General features: G+C 44.3%; 1 protein-coding gene across 10 annotated transcripts in view; it reads right to left on the bottom strand.

Annotated features, from left to right (window-relative positions):
* nrxn3b (neurexin 3b) overlaps positions 1–17,224 on the bottom strand; it is a 282,849-nt gene that overhangs the window by 106,285 nt on the left and 159,340 nt on the right. Inside the window, exon 1 of one of the 10 annotated variants that reach the window (XM_037086534.1) lies at positions 3,834–5,117. The exons of the other annotated variants lie outside the window; for them this stretch is intronic. Within the exon in view, the coding sequence (XP_036942429.1) occupies positions 3,834–4,089 (256 nt within the window). The 5' untranslated portion in view covers positions 4,090–5,117. Of the gene's footprint in view, positions 1–3,833; positions 5,118–17,224 lie in introns of those variants that run through there. 10 annotated transcript variants of the gene reach the window in all.

The following is a 17,224-nucleotide window of genomic DNA, read 5'->3' as shown; positions in this document are numbered from 1 at the left end:
ACCAGCAACACAGTCGTGTTGCTGGCATGTCTAAACATCGACAAAAATACAAACCTAAATGGACGGCGTTTCCAGCGACAACATGAATAAGTCAACATGTTTCCAGTGCACATTACTGTTGGTGAAGCAGCGCTCTCATTCTACATGGGATACCTGAAGTGGGCACATCATATATTTATGGAAATATTTACCACACCAGTCTTTGAATACACTTTGAACCAAAGCCTCCACTAGATTCTTCTTTTTTTCCCCAGAATGAGAATTTGTTCGCCTTCTTTTCAATTATTCTCACAGCAGTGAGAAGACGCTATTCTTCAGTTAAACCCAAGTGCCAATACTGCCACTTTTCCCTCGCACGGTGTCAAGGGGCCCGAGGAAGAAAAACAGCAGACTCAAACTCAAAATGTCAACCCTTTGATAATTTGTGAAAGAAAAGACGGATTTGATGCAGCCCTCATTCAAATCACAGAGCCGGAGCTTACCTCAGAGAAAAATACGAAGGCATCTTCGGCTCTCCTTCCCACCCACCCCTCCATTTTAACCTTTCCAGACTTATGCTACAACACGGGTCCATTCTACGTGGAAGACGCTGTTGCCAGAGCCACTCTCTTCAAGGTGATCCGGCATCAAACGACTGCCACATACGCACGTCGGGGCGAAACGGCGCACACACATGCTCCCCCCACCGCTTTTATTCTCCTTAAGTGCTAAGGGCAAGGCTTCAAAGCAGGTCAAAGCACTCTCACAGTTGTTATTCAGTTGACTCATTCACTTTTAAACAATGTCTTCTCAATTTATAGCAAGGCGATGATGCTTTTACTATCGCTCAAAGTGCTCCCCGCCGTACGTATAGCTCGTGCACGGCGATGCATAAAACACCTGATGTGGATTTACCATCGAGTCCTGATTATTTCTATACATTCACTGAAGCTGTGACACATTAAAGAAACATTCGTCTGTGGGCGGACGCGCTATAATCATTGTATTTTATGTCCTAAAGCACCGTTATTACTCGCAGCAGAGATATTTTCGTCTGACTTAACTAATTAATAATTGATCAGTCAGCTGTGAGCACCATAGCTTGACTTCACGCTCCCAACATGCAGTATACTGAACACACAACCAGAAAACACACACCCCCAAAGCACAGGCTCTGACACTGACATGCATGTGTGTGTGTAGGCCGTGTCAAATCCCAGGAAATAGACTAAGAAACATCTTTTCTAACACAAAACACCAGCGGTATTACTTCAGCCACTCGTCACACCGGCTCGCAGAACAACTTACTCAATATCGCCCATCGAGAAAGCGCTTTCCTTTTTCAAGTTTTGTGATAAATAAATAATCAAGTAAACAAAAATAAATTATTGGATATTCGTGCCTATGGCGGCCTGAGCACATTCCCTTATTCATGAATACCTCGGCTGTGTTGTGTGCCCTAACAGAGAGGATCATTCCCAGTCACTGCCTCTAATTAAGAGTTTACATATGCAGAGGGCGTTGAGTCCCGAGTGTGTCTGTGAGGGTGTCTGAATGTATACACACAGTACCTGCATCCCTGTGTGTGGCGCTGTGTGTGTACGTGTACTGTACAGTAGGTGTGTGTGTGTGTGTGTACACAAGTGAGTGTTAGCATGTATCTGTTGCGTCTTTATGTTTTCTTCCAAGGTCTCCTCTGAATCTGTAATTACACTCACGCCAAAAAGCCAGGGTCAGGCTGCTGCTGCTGAATTGTAAATAGGCAACACTCACACACACACACACACACAAACACACACTTGTACACACAATAACGAGCCCTCTGGACTCTGGATTTCTGTCCTCGCTCTTATCTCGCTCTGTACTGCGTCACCACATTCTGCATGCAAATTTAGACAAAAAAAGTCAACCGGAACCAATCTGAGCCAACTAATACACAGTTATAAGACTCTGAGAGGTTGTCACACAAATTCTGCATGATGATAGTATAGTATAGTATATTCACTGCCTTTAACCGAATAAAGCAACATCAGCCATGGCGGTGGGGCAACTGGCATTCCAGGCAAAAGAGACAGAAACCCGTCACCGCATGAATCAGTCGTGGTATGTTTATCGACACACAGGAGGATGCATCATACCTACAGACTTTTCTAAATGGCTGCCACTCGGTCCTTGCCCAGCTTCTCTCTCACACTTTGTATGGTTTGCACACTCCACATTAGTAATGCAGATCCTCTCCCTTTCCCTCCTTCGCTGCCTGTCAGGCTCATCTGCTCCAACAGCCCTCAACGTGCTAAAAAATGAGCCCTCGACGTGTTAAAAGGAGTCAAGCACAGACCTGGCTCAAATTTATTTTTTCAAACAGATTCGATCCCCCCGCAGGGATTGATTGATCTGCTGTGACACAGAGGCACAGACCGGATTGGCCTGAATGCTGCAATAGCAGAACAAAAAAGCAAAAGGGCCCCTTGAAATTCGGCCCGCTGTTCTTTTTAGAAATTCTCCGGGCATCTTTTGCATTATGTTAAAATATTCTTCAGTGGTATTTCATTTTAATATCATAACAGAGCAAAGTTCTGCAAAGGAACCACTTCTGAAATTCAGATAGCCTTGGTTTGCACGTAGTCTTTTATTGATAATTCAACTTTGTCTGAATGGTTTTGTTTTATTGCCTCTCATCATAATGACAGCACATAAATATTTTAAAGTAAATGTGGCTCAAACGCTGAAAGACGAGGAGTGTGAAAGACCACGAGTCAGGGTCATTCCCTCGGATTTAAAACACACCCATCGAGATTAATTACAGAGCTTCACCTGCTTAAGAACCAATTATTTATTAACTACATGCGTCTACACATTTATTAACACTCTAGTCTGCAGTTACGGCCACTAACTGAAGGAGAAGTGATTATATAACGGCTGCAAAAGACTACCACGATAACACAAATCCTATAAGACGTATGTATTCTTAAGATAAAAGCCACTTAATGATGCCACGGTAACACAAAAGCTGTAAAAAAATAAAAAAAAATCATCTACTTTGTTCTGTCAGACAAACTAAAGATTCCTCCCCTGATGCCTGTGTGGCAGATAATGGTGCAAACAGATCACATTAAGTACCTATAAAACAAAAGTCAACACTGGAAAAAAAAGGCATTTGACCAGCGGTGCTAATTCCCCCTCCTGGGTGTATACATTCGGCGGCGGAGAAGAAAAAGCTTGCGCTGCTGTTGGACGAGATAACGCAGACATGAAATCCTACGTGGACGTTTGAACAGGCTCATTACATTTCGAGTCAACTTCAAACAGTGCGGCACACCACAGCGCACCAAAGTCTCACGCAGCCCTAACATGTCGGGCCGTGCTTATAAAAGACGAGGGGGAAGCACCGTCCAGACCCTCACTCTCCATCAATCATCAATTACAGGGAGCGTTAAAGCAGGTGGGATCGTGGCAACGCAGAGTCGCGGCTTGCTCCCCGGCTGATAGAGTCACTGTGGGTGTTTTTGCTTGTCAGTGCCTCTCACTGACAATTAAACCTATAATCTCATAAATGACGTACAGCTCCGTGATGCACAGCCGCTGTCAACTGTGGTTATCTCTTCGTGCTGTGGCGGAAGAGGAGGAAGAGTGAGAGGGAGAGCGAGACAGAAAGACAAAGACAGAGGTACAGTGGGAGGGAGGAAGTGAGCGAGTCAGTTACAGAGAGAGAAAAAAAAATGACAGAGAGGTGGCTACAGATGGCTCCTTTTGGCACGGATCAGTCGTGATGATAAATGGACAGAGAGGTGGAAAGCTGGGGGGAAAAGAAGGGAGAGAAAGGAGGGAGAGGCGAAAAAGGTGACAGGACTCACCGTGGCCGGCTCGTAGTGAGGCCGGAGAGCGGTATATGGACACAGGTGGCTGGTGGTGCCTGGGCCCCTGCGAGCGATCGGGCCGGGGCAGGGCAGGGGGCAAGGGGGCTCCGGGGGTAGGGGATAGGAGATGGAGGTCTGAGGATGAAGAGGATGAGGATGAGGAGCCCCAGGCAGAACCCAGCATCATCCATCCCACTGCCAGAAGCAACATCCAGAACAGCTGGCCCTCCTGGGGCTTTTCTTTGGGGAGCATGGCTCACGCCCCCCCTCCCTAACTGGATATTTAAAAGAGAGTAAAGCAGATGTGCGAGGATCTCAGAAAAAGTGACCTTCCTGCAGCCAGGATACAGCGGCCAACTCCATAGCAGAGGGAAACCAACACACGCTCCTTGTCAGGGTAGAATCCAGCTGTTCCCTCCAAACAGAACGCAGCTCGGGCTTGTCTCTCGGACTCCAGTCGTTAGAAGGCAGCAGCTCTCCCGCTGTTTTCGTTTGCTCGCTGGCTCTTTGAACCAGAATCCAATATGTCTTTACTTTCTGTTCTCGGCAGGATCACCCTGTGGCAGCTCCTTTGATGACCGAGCGGCGTGCTCGTGTGCGCGCGTCAGCAAACCAGCGAGCTTGTGCCTGCACACTTTCGCGGGCAACACCTGGAATGTGTCCCTGTGCGCCCTTCTCCACCTGCAGGCGCAGAAGTTGAGTGACAGGAGGAGGGAGGGGGGGGAACAACCTGCGCTGCAGCCTTCTGCCCGCTCCCTCCGCTTCGATCTGCTCTGCACAGCCTCGCTCTGTCAAGCCACAGATATTACACAGCCTCGGCTATGAGACCGAGGAGGAGGGAGAGACGGAGGGAGGGAACGACAGAGAGACGAGGAGCTCCGCGCACTCCGGCACGGACAAACTGTGAGCTTTCTGTCTCCCTATCGCCTCGGCAGAAACACACCTCCCTTCTCCTTCTCAGTTCAGCAGCAGGATCTCAACGCAGAGGTGAAAATCCCACTTGTGCTTTATCTCCGTCTTTAAGTTTGGATCCAATATTTGTCAGACTTTCTTTTTCTCTCTTCTTGTGTTCTCTTCTCTCTCTGTTTTTTCTTTCTTTTTTTTATGTCCCCGGTGAAGTGAAGTGGTCTGGCTTGTTAACCCAGAGAGACCCCGGACTGATAGCTCTTTGTATTACTCCACGGGAGAAACAGACAGATTTGCAGACAGATAAAGAGAAAGAGAGAGAAAAGCCAGCGAGAAAAAAAAGAAGAGGATGAGAAAATGAGAAACTGCTGGGAGGGAGCGAGAAGATGGAGGGGGTGGGAGAGCAGAGAGAGAGAGAGAGAGAACGGAGGGGAGAGAGAGAGAGAGAAGACAGGATGAGAGCGGGCTCAGGTGAAACTAAGCGAAGATGATGGGACGGAGGAGAGGAGGGCGAGGAGGGGAGGGTACGGGGGAGGGGAGAGGCGGCAAGTGGGCCAGCCTATGCAAATCCTCCCTGAGCAGCGAGCAAATCAGGGAGGCAGGCAGCCACTGCAGAGGAGTGGGCTGCCTTTAGTCACAGGGAGAGGAGATGTGAGGGAGGGAAGAGAGAGGAGCGGGGCGAGGAAAACAAACGGCAGAGGAGGAGAGAAAAATGAGAGACTGAGGGGAAAAATTTAAAAGGATGTATTCTAATAGTAGTGATTAAAAAAGTGTCGGGCGTTCCTGGAATCGCACCCACTAGCTCGGGGGGGTTACGTGGTATCACTCCCCCCCCCCGCCTGCAGCATGTGACCTCCTCTGCCTCGATCCGTCTTTGTTTCTACGGTTCTGAAAGCCTATCGGAGCTGAAAACCACCCGACTGAAAAAGAATGAAATAAATAAAAATACTTGCATTATGCACATGGCGACAGATTTAGTGAATTTGAAAAGGGTGAAATCTCTTCCCGCTCAAATAGAAGTGACAGAGAAGAAAAAAGGGCTTCCAGTCCCTGTTCTGTCAATGCTTGAGTTTTTTTTTTTTTTTTTTTTTTTGGTGAAAGGGAGGAAACTGTCTGCGGGGCCTTGGGAGAAATCAACACTCAAAGTCAAATTGCAGTTTAATCATGTTTCTTTCCGGAACATAATTTGATCCGACAGCGAGCGTTCAGCATTTGGCTGCTGACCTTCTGGATCAACACGGAGATGTATCAACGCAACAAGAGGGGGACTCGTGTACTCGGAGTGGTAGTAACACTGCTGATGTGCTGCGAGTGAGGCAAAACTTTCTCAGACGTGTGACTCGCTGTGGGGAGTGGAGGAGTGCACTGTGCACAGCCACCGCACAGCTCGGGCTTTACTCCGAACCGCTGCATTAATCAAGATGTCCCCCTTTCCTTTTTCTTGATATGTAGAAGGAGGAGTCCTTATCGGAGGCACCCGGGGGCGCAATTATTGCACTGCTTGTGAAAACACAACAGAGAGATAATGTTTCAGGGGCGAATGAACGACAGAGTAGAGAGGAAGTTCTGACATCCATTGATCCTTGTAAAGAGGAGGCTGCAGATCTCGGGACAATGGTAGAGAATGTTCACGCTGCAGAATAAATGTCATTACCAATAAAAAAGGAATGTGGTGTAAATATGTACCATGACATTTGATAAAAGTACCATTTATCTACCAACCGGTTTGACTATGCTGCTACTATAATCATTGTATTGACGAGGAGATCCACAGACTTGAAGGCTCACTTGCCCGCCGATGCCAGAAAGTAATGAACAATCTCCTTTTTTTCCTTTCTTTGGATAAAGATAGCCTCCACCCCAGTATAATGGAGGTGAATGGGATTTTGTTTGGGTTAGTTACATCTCTGGAATAAAAAATCATTCTCCACAATAATTGTGTTCTCTATACTCCAGATAACCTGCAGATTTCACACAGACTGTTTCTTCAGCGCAGGAGAACAAGCGCCGCTACTTACTTTAGATACAACGAGATGCAACTTGGGTGAACTGATGCCCTAAATTCGGATAATGGTAGTTCATTATAATTCATAGACTGTGTGTCTGTGTGGTCCTGGAGACTCCTATTGAAGAAAAATCTACCACAGAAGTGTTTTTTGGGTATTTGCCAGGTGTTTATATCTGTGTGTGTGTGTGTGTGTGTGTTGGTGGACGCCACATGTGCAAGATGCAGTCCAGAAACAGGTGTGGAGCTGACATCTAAATGAAGATGGTGGCGTTCCTAGCAGGAGGGGGAGGGCTGGAAGCTGGTGGCACCTTACGTACTGTGTGGGATACAGTCGTGAAACTCTACAGGTACGTGGTTAGAGATGGAGATGATGGGCATCAGTTCTGAGTATTCGTGAGTCACAGCTGGTGTGATTCCAAATGCAGGATGATCTCTGGTTATTTTACTGCAAGTGTCCCAACATATATCTGATTTCTCTATAACAACACATATTATTTGTTTGAATGAGTGATTGCCTTAGAGCCCCGCCCAAATCAAACCAGTGGGTAAACACTGAAACAAAAATCTCTATTGCCAAACCACCAAAACAGCTCTAAGGTCGGGAGAAATGAGCTGCAGGAGCCGACCGCTCACATTAAGAAGCTCATTAAAAGTATCAGATATCGAGGACTTCTGCAACTGAACAGTATATCTACAGTTAAGCCATTCTTGCATCTGTGCATCTTAAAGTTATCACAGCTTTATATTTCCTTCCTTGTACTCCTCCATGTGAAATAATTGGTGGCTTGTAGAACAGCCTCCAAAGTAAATGTGAAGCAGCGGTGCAGAGCAGATTGAGACTCGACGAGACCACAGCCTTTGTTAAATACTGTATATCGCGATGAGAGCGCCGTCTGCGCTAAATATATCATCACACTGAAAAATTGAATTTGCATGCAATTTTACTGAGGCTCATCAACTTACTACTTTTTTTGGCGAGCAGACGCTTTCATTTTACTCGCAGTCAGAGGAGCTGCTGCTGCTCGCATGTGTTGCTCTCGGGGCAGGCTGACTGTCGTTCTCGTGCAGAGAGTCTGATCCTTTCGTGAGGAGAACATAACAAAAAGCTGGCGAGCTGACAAAGACACGTGTCATCGCTGGCATTTCACCCGAGTTATCTGTTTGCGTCAATCATTTTGTCGGACATGTGATGAAAGATGCCAAAAAGGTTACATCATTTTCTAATTATTCAAAATACATGTGTCTGTTCTATTCTGCAGAACACGTTAAGCTGATTTCATGTCAGATCTTGTTGATTTGTGAACATACAATGCTGGATAGTAAGCCGCCCTGCTTATGTCAAAGATAATCCTGTTTCCTTTGATTTTTGGTGAAGAATACAGTCAGATATCAGCTGGAAGTGACAGCGATAAAATCACATTAAAGTTGAAAAGAGCTGTGGTGTGTCAGGTGATGATGCAAGTCGTCATTTACAGATTCAAAGTCCTTTTTTTGTAAACTTAAAACGCACACGCCTCACGTTGGCGTACAGAACCAAAGAAAGCAAATATGTCACCTTGATCATTACCCTCCGTCCCCTACAGCTACCGTGGACCATCCAGAAAAAAAGTAGTTATTCTCTTTATAGCGCGGTACAAGAGAGCGAGCAGTTGATCCGCAATCTTGCTGAAACGACCCATCGGGGTGCTCTGCCTTTCAACAGGGAATCAGAGGCATTTACGCTGCAGATGGAGGCTCTCGCTCCTGTGAACGCCAGCCACGACGGCCGCTCGGCAGCCAGGCTTCCCTCTTCCTCATTTGCATACGTACACTCATGCATAAGCAAACAAGCCACCTGTACAATACACACTTGCATACACAGTAGCCCCCCCACAAGCCGATCCTCCGGTGCAGCGCCACGCCCCGATGCACGAGTATGAAACGCTGCATGTTTTGCTCCAAACTGGTGAACCAATGAGGATCTCGGGAGCGTGGAGTCTCCCGCTGACTCGGTAATGAACCCTCGTCAGGATCAGGCCTAATTAGTGTTTTACATTCTGATTTCTCTGTGGTGTCTCTCTGTGACAAATGAAGTCTGTTCTGGCTGCCCTACACACAGGCAAATGGAGCGCAAAACATCTTAATGTCACAGAAGAGAGGGGACACGGAGGGACAAACTCTTTTAACCTCTCTATTAACCTCGTCTCGTGATCTGAAACCGAAAGCCATCAGCCCAAAACAAGACGGTCAACCTTTTATGCGAAACAATTAGCAACCCAGCCCGATGCAGCCATGGCTATACTGAACGCACGACTTGGTAGACGTCAACTCTCGAGGACTGTCATTATCAACAATGTTTTTATGTATCAATTATTGCAAGATAGTATAAAGGACATTATATGTAGTCCTAATGGTGATTTAGAAATGTACGAAAGCTCTGCCAATTGTACTTAAAAATTGTTTTGTCATGACTGTAAGTTAAAATATAACAAAAATAAGATACAAAATCAAAATAAAGAGACTCATCGGTTAGAAAGTGTTTGTACTAAACCGACAGTGAAAAGATATCTCCAGACTATTAGTCATCGAACGGAGAGAGACGAGCTGAAATGTCCTTACATGGAATTAAATGAATCCGCCGGCCGGAGCACTGCGTGCCTCAGTGTCTCAGAGATGTGAAGGGGAGGCTAATCGAAAACAGGACATAAGCAAGGACCACGGCGAGAACAACGAGACGGAGCACGTGAGCAGCCTAAACATCTAACCCTTCAATAAATTCACAGCAGAAATCAACAAGCAATCAAAAGCGCAATGGGTGAACCATTTTTTACCAACCAACAAACTGAAACAGTCCGTCTGGGTTTACAAAAAGCCCCTAGAATTCAACCTGCCACCAAACCAAGTGCACAGGTCATTTAGAGGCGAGATATCACGGCTTGTGACCTAATCTTACCCAAGGGCTCCTCAAGTCAGGTGCCAAGCCAGCGGAAGCAGGGTAAACGTTTGGATATCGGCAGTGAGAAGCTAGGTGAGTCCACTCACTACTAGCTTAAAGGGATATTCCGGCGTGAATTTAATCCATGGTCTAACAACCGATTTTCAAATTGCAATTAAATAAAACTGGTGAGAGAAGTAAATCCGTTCAGTTCCCACACATTACTCAGATTTAACAAATAATTAGCATTTTTGAGATTTGAGTCATTTGCAGACAGTGTTGCAATTGTTAGAGGAAGCTCATGCTCATGCATATGAAACACGCGGAGAGAACCTGTCGGTTAAAAGTCAAAAATACTCAAATTCAACCTTCTTTAGAGTTTTTAATGAAAGTTAGATAAGAGCCTGTTTTTTTGTTGTGGTACCTTAATCATGATTGTCTAGAGGAGGGCAAATCCATTGGGCCGGTTTCAAGGTTAATCCAATGTTTTCACGGTTCATTCTTCTAGTTTCTTTTATTAAGTCTAAAATAACTGCAGGAGTGTGATGTTTCAACATCCACGCGCTCGAATGCAAACTTCTGCTCGTTTGAAGGCTTTTAAAGGGGAGATTGGCAGAGGACAGAAAGAGTTGCTGGGAATTTGGAGCATCGCAGCCCGGCGCAGGAGACACACGACGCACTCCCAAGTGAAAAAAAAAAAAAAAAAGAAAAAATCACGCCGACAACAATATCGACAGTGATAACAGCAAACAGCATTTGAAGCCGTCTTTCAAGTCAGTTTCGCTTCTCCTCGCCGAAATGCGCATGCATGTGCGTGCGTTCGCCCGTGCTCGCTGTTGTTTTATCTGCTGCTCAGTAGTTCACATGCGCCACTGCTGTTAGTCCTTTGTGCTTCCAAGTCAAAAAGCATTGAGCTGCTTCATTTCTAACATAGGCATCAACCCTGAGGTTAAAAAAAACATTGCCAAAAACCGTACAGTACTTGGGGGGGAAAAGGCGACGAGAAAAACGATTACAGAAAAAAAATTAAAGCCGCAGTAGCAGCCTCTAGAGGATGCAGTGTTTGCGACAAACCACAGTACAGGGGTAAGGACAGGACAGGGTAAACAACACACACATACACACACACACACACACACACACACACACACTCTGTTAAGGGGAGGTAGAAAAATGTGTCCTGCGGATGGAGCTGGAGGAAAAACACAGGGCTCATCAGTATCACATCATAAGAGTTTTAATGTGCATTGTGTCCTGACGGTAGTGCTAAATAATTTCTCACGAAATGTCCAAAGTGATAATGTTAAGGCAGGTTTAATCCATATTTAAATAACAACAATTTACAAAATGACAGTGTGAAAGAGTTTGGGTAATTATCTCCCAAATTTGCAGCTCGCCTCGGCTTTTGTTTTTTTCAGCTCATTGTTCAGCTGTCGAGCACTCCAAAAAAGTGCCATAATGCCAATGATGATACAGGATGTTTGTGATAAGCCATTAACTGTGAACAATATCTGCCAACAGATATAAATATATACTGGTAACTATATTAACTTAAAAGGTGATGGATGGTATGTCAGTGTTGTGTTTACATATTGTTCCTGCAGGTGGCCACAAAAAAAACAACATTGTCATGCAGGTTTAATTCTCTGGGACGCATTAATATGCCTACAAACAAATCTATCACATCGTCATATCATCTGTGTTTTTGATCAAATAAGACCCAATCAATGATTTTGTTACAGAGTCAAGAAATCCCATCATATATCACTTCAGTCCAGCAGTTATTGAGATAGAAGTGAGACAAAAAGGGAATATTCCAGTCGACGGCATTGATCAATAGAAAATTGGACACAGCAAGGATGTGATGAGCTTAGAAAGTTTCTGTCTTGACATTGAAATAGTAGTTTGAGGATAAATTCCTCACTTCAGGTCCACCTGCTACATTGCTTCCACTCAAGGTCTACTGAAAATCAATCACATGGCTATGTGGATATTTTAGATGGTTCAATCAAGCAAAAACATTTTTTTTTTTTTTTTTAAAAAAAGCACCTTTCAACATACGAATTTGATGCGGCTGGACGAGGACCGCTGTGTTTTATGCCAACACACATCTGCTCCGACACGACAAAGACACACCTGAGAGCCGTCCATGGTGCAATGAAAACATGTGCAGGCACACATCCGTCCTCTCCACCCACACACACACACACACACACACACACACACACACACACACACACACACACACACAGTAGACTCATACCCTGCCCATGGCTAAAGTGCAGTAATCCATCCGTAGCACTGCACTGCAGCCTAACACACTTAATAATGAATGAATCATAAAATCAAAACTGACAAGCAGCAATTGAAACGTGGCCGTTTGTTTAAAAGATTAAAAATGCAGGAACACCCCTATAACTTATGAATGAAGCCCGAGACCTAAATTGGAGGACAACGGCTCAGAGCGGAGTGAGTGAGCCGAACCAAGACAAAAAAACTAAAAATACAAACGCACAAAACGCAGACAAAGAGAGCTGCGAGAAAGAATAAACACATGAAGACAAACACAACTGAAACATTTCTATCAGAACAGAAAATAAGCAGCTGCCGTCAACTTCCGGCAGCTTTTTTTCGTAGACACTTGTGAGTGCCTGAAGAAGCTGTGAAGATATTTCACACATGCTGGTGGAGCGTATTAAAAATGAATGACTAAACAGCTCAAGTTTATTTATGTTTTCATATAAAACGTGAATCAAGAAAAAAAGACCCACATCATAGCCTGTTCCCTTGGGCTCTGCGCTGAGAACAATACAATCCCCCAAGACCTAGTTTCAACAGAACAGACAATTATTCTGCACATACCGATTTCCGTCTCTCTCTGCTTTTATTTGTCACAAATAAAGATCGGTGTAAGGAATTAGGCTTTTTATTTCAACAAGCTTCCTGTGTGGGAATATTCATCAGGTACTGAAGAGACAGCCTGTATTTTTAGAACGCCTTTGCAGAGGAGACTCAGACGGTTTTCTATGACACCTGTAGTCTTTTAAAAGGGGGGAAAAAACTAATATGAAAAAGAAATGGGTTCTGATGTAGACACCTTCTCAAACCAGAGTATATCAGAGCCCATCACTTATCAGAAGTCTGTGGAAACTGGATCCATTTGGTGTTTAACGGTGACAAAATAGTGCAATTACAGCTAGTTAAACCAAGATTGTCATGTTTAAATGCTCATTGATCAGTCGAAAAATGACGTTAGCACAACTGTTGCACCGAATATGTAACATCGCCTTCCTTCTAGCTCCAGCTCATTGAATCATCACCATTTGTAGGTCCCATAATAGTCTAAAAATGGCAAGAACAGTCTATTCATGTTCTGAGCGATGAAGGCTGTTCCCTACGAGGGATTGTCAAAGAGAGTGAAGCTCTCATACAACGATGTGTACTACTGCATTCAAAGAGCAACGCAAACTGGCCTTAACCGAAATAGAAAGGAGGAGTGGGAGGTCCTGGTGCACATCTGAGCAAGATGAACAGTACATCAGAGGCTCTAGTTTGAGATAAAGGCAAGTCACATGTCCTCAATTGGCAGCATTATTAAACTGTAGCTGCAAAACACCGATCTGAAACTCAGGGAGAGGAGCAAAGAAAAAAGTCATATCTGAGACTGGTCAGTACAATAACAGGAAAAGACTGAGAAGGGCAAAATTATACAGAGAATGAACTCAATAGGTAAATGGAAAACAAACATTTTGAGTAGAGAGTTGCTTCTACAGGAAGACACGTGTGTTGGGGAGCACCGACTCTGCTCAAGTGTCCTTGAGTAATTAAGAATCTATACCAGCTCTGCAGAAAAGCTTTCCCCACAAGATCAAATAGAGTGAAAAGAAAATTTCCCTGCAGGGACCAATGAAGTTTCCACTCTCACAAGAAAAAAAAAAAAAAACTAAAAAAGTCCTTCCTTGGTGTGAAACAGCTGCAGGATCAGCAGCAAATGACATCTGCCAGCCGCACAGCCAACAAACTGTGTGCCGCACAGCTATACAGGGAGCTTTATGAATCCTGCAATAAGATGCAAGTTCTTCAGATTTCACAGTGGCTGTCTCTTTTTTCGAGATTACTTTCCAACACAGTCCATCGCCACATGTAAACAGGCACCACGTCGGGCGCACAGGGCCGAGTCCAGATATTTCTCATAGATTTTACTTTGAAAAACAGCAGATGCAAATTGATTCAGCCTGCCTTGGCTAAAAAAAAGAAAGAAAGAAAGAATTACCTCAAGAGGGAGGCTGTCTCCACGGTGGAGCATCAAAGCTATCGAACAGAGCTCTAAGTGTACCCTCGTGTAAATAAAGCCCACCCTGAAGAGTAGATAACTGTTCTCCGTGGGGTTACATTCTTACAGCACCATGTATGTGAAAGGAAAAAGAAAAAGAAATCTGCTCCTCTCTCTGATCCTTTACTGTACGTCATGTCACCAAACATCTCACGTGTCAGGTTCAACAGCTGGAAAACGCATCTCAACATAAACTATTCTTGAGCGAAACCGATGAAAATACCGCCGACGCTGTGTTTATTTCTCTGGCCAGGACAGATCTCATGACATCGCACCTACACCCGAGATAAACGACAGGGTGATATTATCATGTGGCACTTCGCTTGATGGGATGTCTCTGATGGGATCCTCCCAGAAGGTCCCGGCAGATAAATATGCACTACATTTTTACTGCATTTGTAACACATTTTCAGACATCCAGCCGCTAGAAACAAAAGAGTCAGCACTCCAAAACAGGGCCTAGAAAATGACCTGAGACACACACACACAAAAAAAAAAAATCGACACTATAACCTTCAGCCAGGCGTAGTTTATTGCTGAATTACTGTGTAGGATTGCATCACACAGTGCAGGTGTTGCTTTGAAGGAATAAATGATCTCACTATTTTGCAAAGAGTTTATTTAGTATATAGCCGGTGAACAGCAGCCGGTGAAAACTAGAATTCTCTTCTCACATTTCTTCTCAGTTTGAAATATGAGCAACTGAAATATGATGAAGAATTCCCTTTCTTACATTGGGTTATGTTCTAGATGAAATCCTGCGCTTCAGAAGTTCTGCTCAGTGGATTTGGAAATGCTCAGGCTGGCTGTTTCCCCCCCATCAACACTCTTTCTGTTGAGCTAAGCAGTCGTTGGAAACTGCTGTTAATTATTTCTGCTTCCAAGTCAGAAGGATTGAGCTGCTTAATTCATGACACACATCAACCCTTTAGTTAATAAAAAAAAAAGAAAAATTAAAATCCAAACCATGCAGTACTTGGCATCAGACTAAGATTAAAGATTGAAGATTAAATTGATAGTCGTTTCACAACACAGGCTTGTATAACAAAACTCTCTCTCACACAAACAAAATAAAAAAAAAACATTATAACCAATGATAAAAAATTAATTCATGAAAATGAACTCTTCAGGCTTCTCTGTAGTCTGGTGTTATGACAGCGGATGCTACATAATTCTGGCATTATACACCTTATTATTTGGTAGTTTGTATAACATTTAGGATGCTGGTAGGCTAATTCTGTTAGCTTCAGGTTAGCCTTATTTTCAGGTGAGGCTCACCAGCTGGCCTGTTTCCATCTGAAGTTAACAAAATCTACCTGCAAGCACCTTCAAAGCTCAGGGTTACACACAGTAAACCACTGTTCTTACTCTGCATTGTGTCTATTATATAAAATATATACAAAAAGTGTTAAATTGAGAAAATCAGAGGGGCTGGTAGGCAGATTGTCGTCTCCCACCCGCACTCTTTGTGCTGCGATGAGATCACTGGCTGCTGTCTTCAGCAACATATCTAATAGACTGATATGATTATCTTCTCAGCAAAAAAAAAAAAAAAAAAAAAAAAGTGAAATACATCAAACTATTCCTTCAAAGTAACACTTGCACAGCATGATGCAATGCAACACAATAATCCTGCGGTAAACGCCGTCCGTGTGAATGTTCTCGTCTCCATTTCTACTGTTAGGGAACTGTTTGTTCAACTCTGGTAATTCTGATGGCCCCAATTAAAAAAAAAAAAAAAAAGAAAAAAAAAAGGTGTGCTGCTGACTCTCTTCTTTCCAGCTTGATGTTATAACAAGTATTACATAAATGTGGTTAAATGTGGGTGCATCCTTTTTTTAGAGTGCTAGGACTGTTAGGGGGGGATACCTTCAGAGACACCCCGTCACACAGAAAGCCACATGATGATGTCGCCTTGTCACTTATCTCACTGCTGGGTAAATGCGTGACAGGGTGTAGGTGCAGGGTGGGAAATCATGAGACTGTGTTAGAAACTGGTGCATCCTCGTTCCTGTTTTCCCCCTCAACATTAACCTTCTGCAGGCGTTTCGGGGTGGAATACGCATCTATGTTGTCTCCCACATGGCACCGCCTGAGCTGCCGTGCTCAAGGTGATGCAGGATCAAGGGATCAGCACATATAAACACACTGAGCCGCGTGCACTCGCACATTCACAAACACACAGTTGAGGCTCTCCATCAAGGGAGGCAGCCTAGTCTCCAGGATGAAACGTCTGCAAGTTAACATTTCTGCAAACCCCAGATACGTTAGACGCAAGAAATGTTGCCGCGACAATGACCACAGTTCACTGCAACATGTGTAGGTTTGAATCGACTGGATATTTTTTAAAGGAGAAGTCAGGGACATCTCCCCAAGTAGTACAGGTATTCTGAGCCAAAACATGATAAACTGAACCTAAAGAAAAAAAAATGTAGCTACAAGTAAAAAAAAAAAAGAAGTGAAGAGTTTCAAGCAGAAATATTCACGGCCGTCGTTCATTCTGACTGCTGGGTCGAAGGAGAAAGTGCGATAAACTTTGGATCAAACTCTCGACACTGAGGGAGCTCAAATGACTTGACACGTTGGCTTTGCATTTTTAAAAATCTAGTATGGCGTAAAGACACACTGCAAAGATTCTGTTTAAGCCTCTATCTCTTATTTCTTTCCGCACAGAGGCCGCGTTGTTTGATGTAAGACAGAGGGAGGAGAGGGCTCACGGAACTGGCACTTCTCCACAGCAGAATGGGACTTTGATTGCTCTATTTCACGTAGCTGATGATGCCGTTTCCCATTTCTCAACATTTTAATCCCCGTCTTAACACACTTGGGCAAATTGGTTCCAATGAATACACACCAGTTTGCGAGGATGATGATAAACTGGTACAACACGCTTAGATTGCTAAGAAATGGTAATAGAGAGCATTTCAACCTTGAACACTGACACTAAAAATACCCATATACAGCGTTTTTACAGTTTGTGTGGAAGGCTTGTTTTGTATTCTAGGTACAGTAAGCGTCAGGCACAGAGCCAATCTGCCCCCTGCCACTTCCAGGGCTTCGTCAAAACAGTTCTGGCCAAGCGATTTACAGGCAATATATGAAATATGGATCATACCTCGTTGAAGGAGAAAGTGCCCGGGGATTTTATGCCGTGCGTGTGATACATGTGACGGCTCAGTGGGCGAGAGACAGACATGATTGCTTATGGGATGGTGTAGGAATGAGAA

This window comes from Acanthopagrus latus, chromosome 22 (genome assembly GCF_904848185.1).
Source record: "Acanthopagrus latus isolate v.2019 chromosome 22, fAcaLat1.1, whole genome shotgun sequence".
NCBI lineage: Eukaryota > Metazoa > Chordata > Actinopteri > Spariformes > Sparidae > Acanthopagrus > Acanthopagrus latus.
This window is presented reverse-complemented; position numbering and strand designations above follow the sequence as displayed.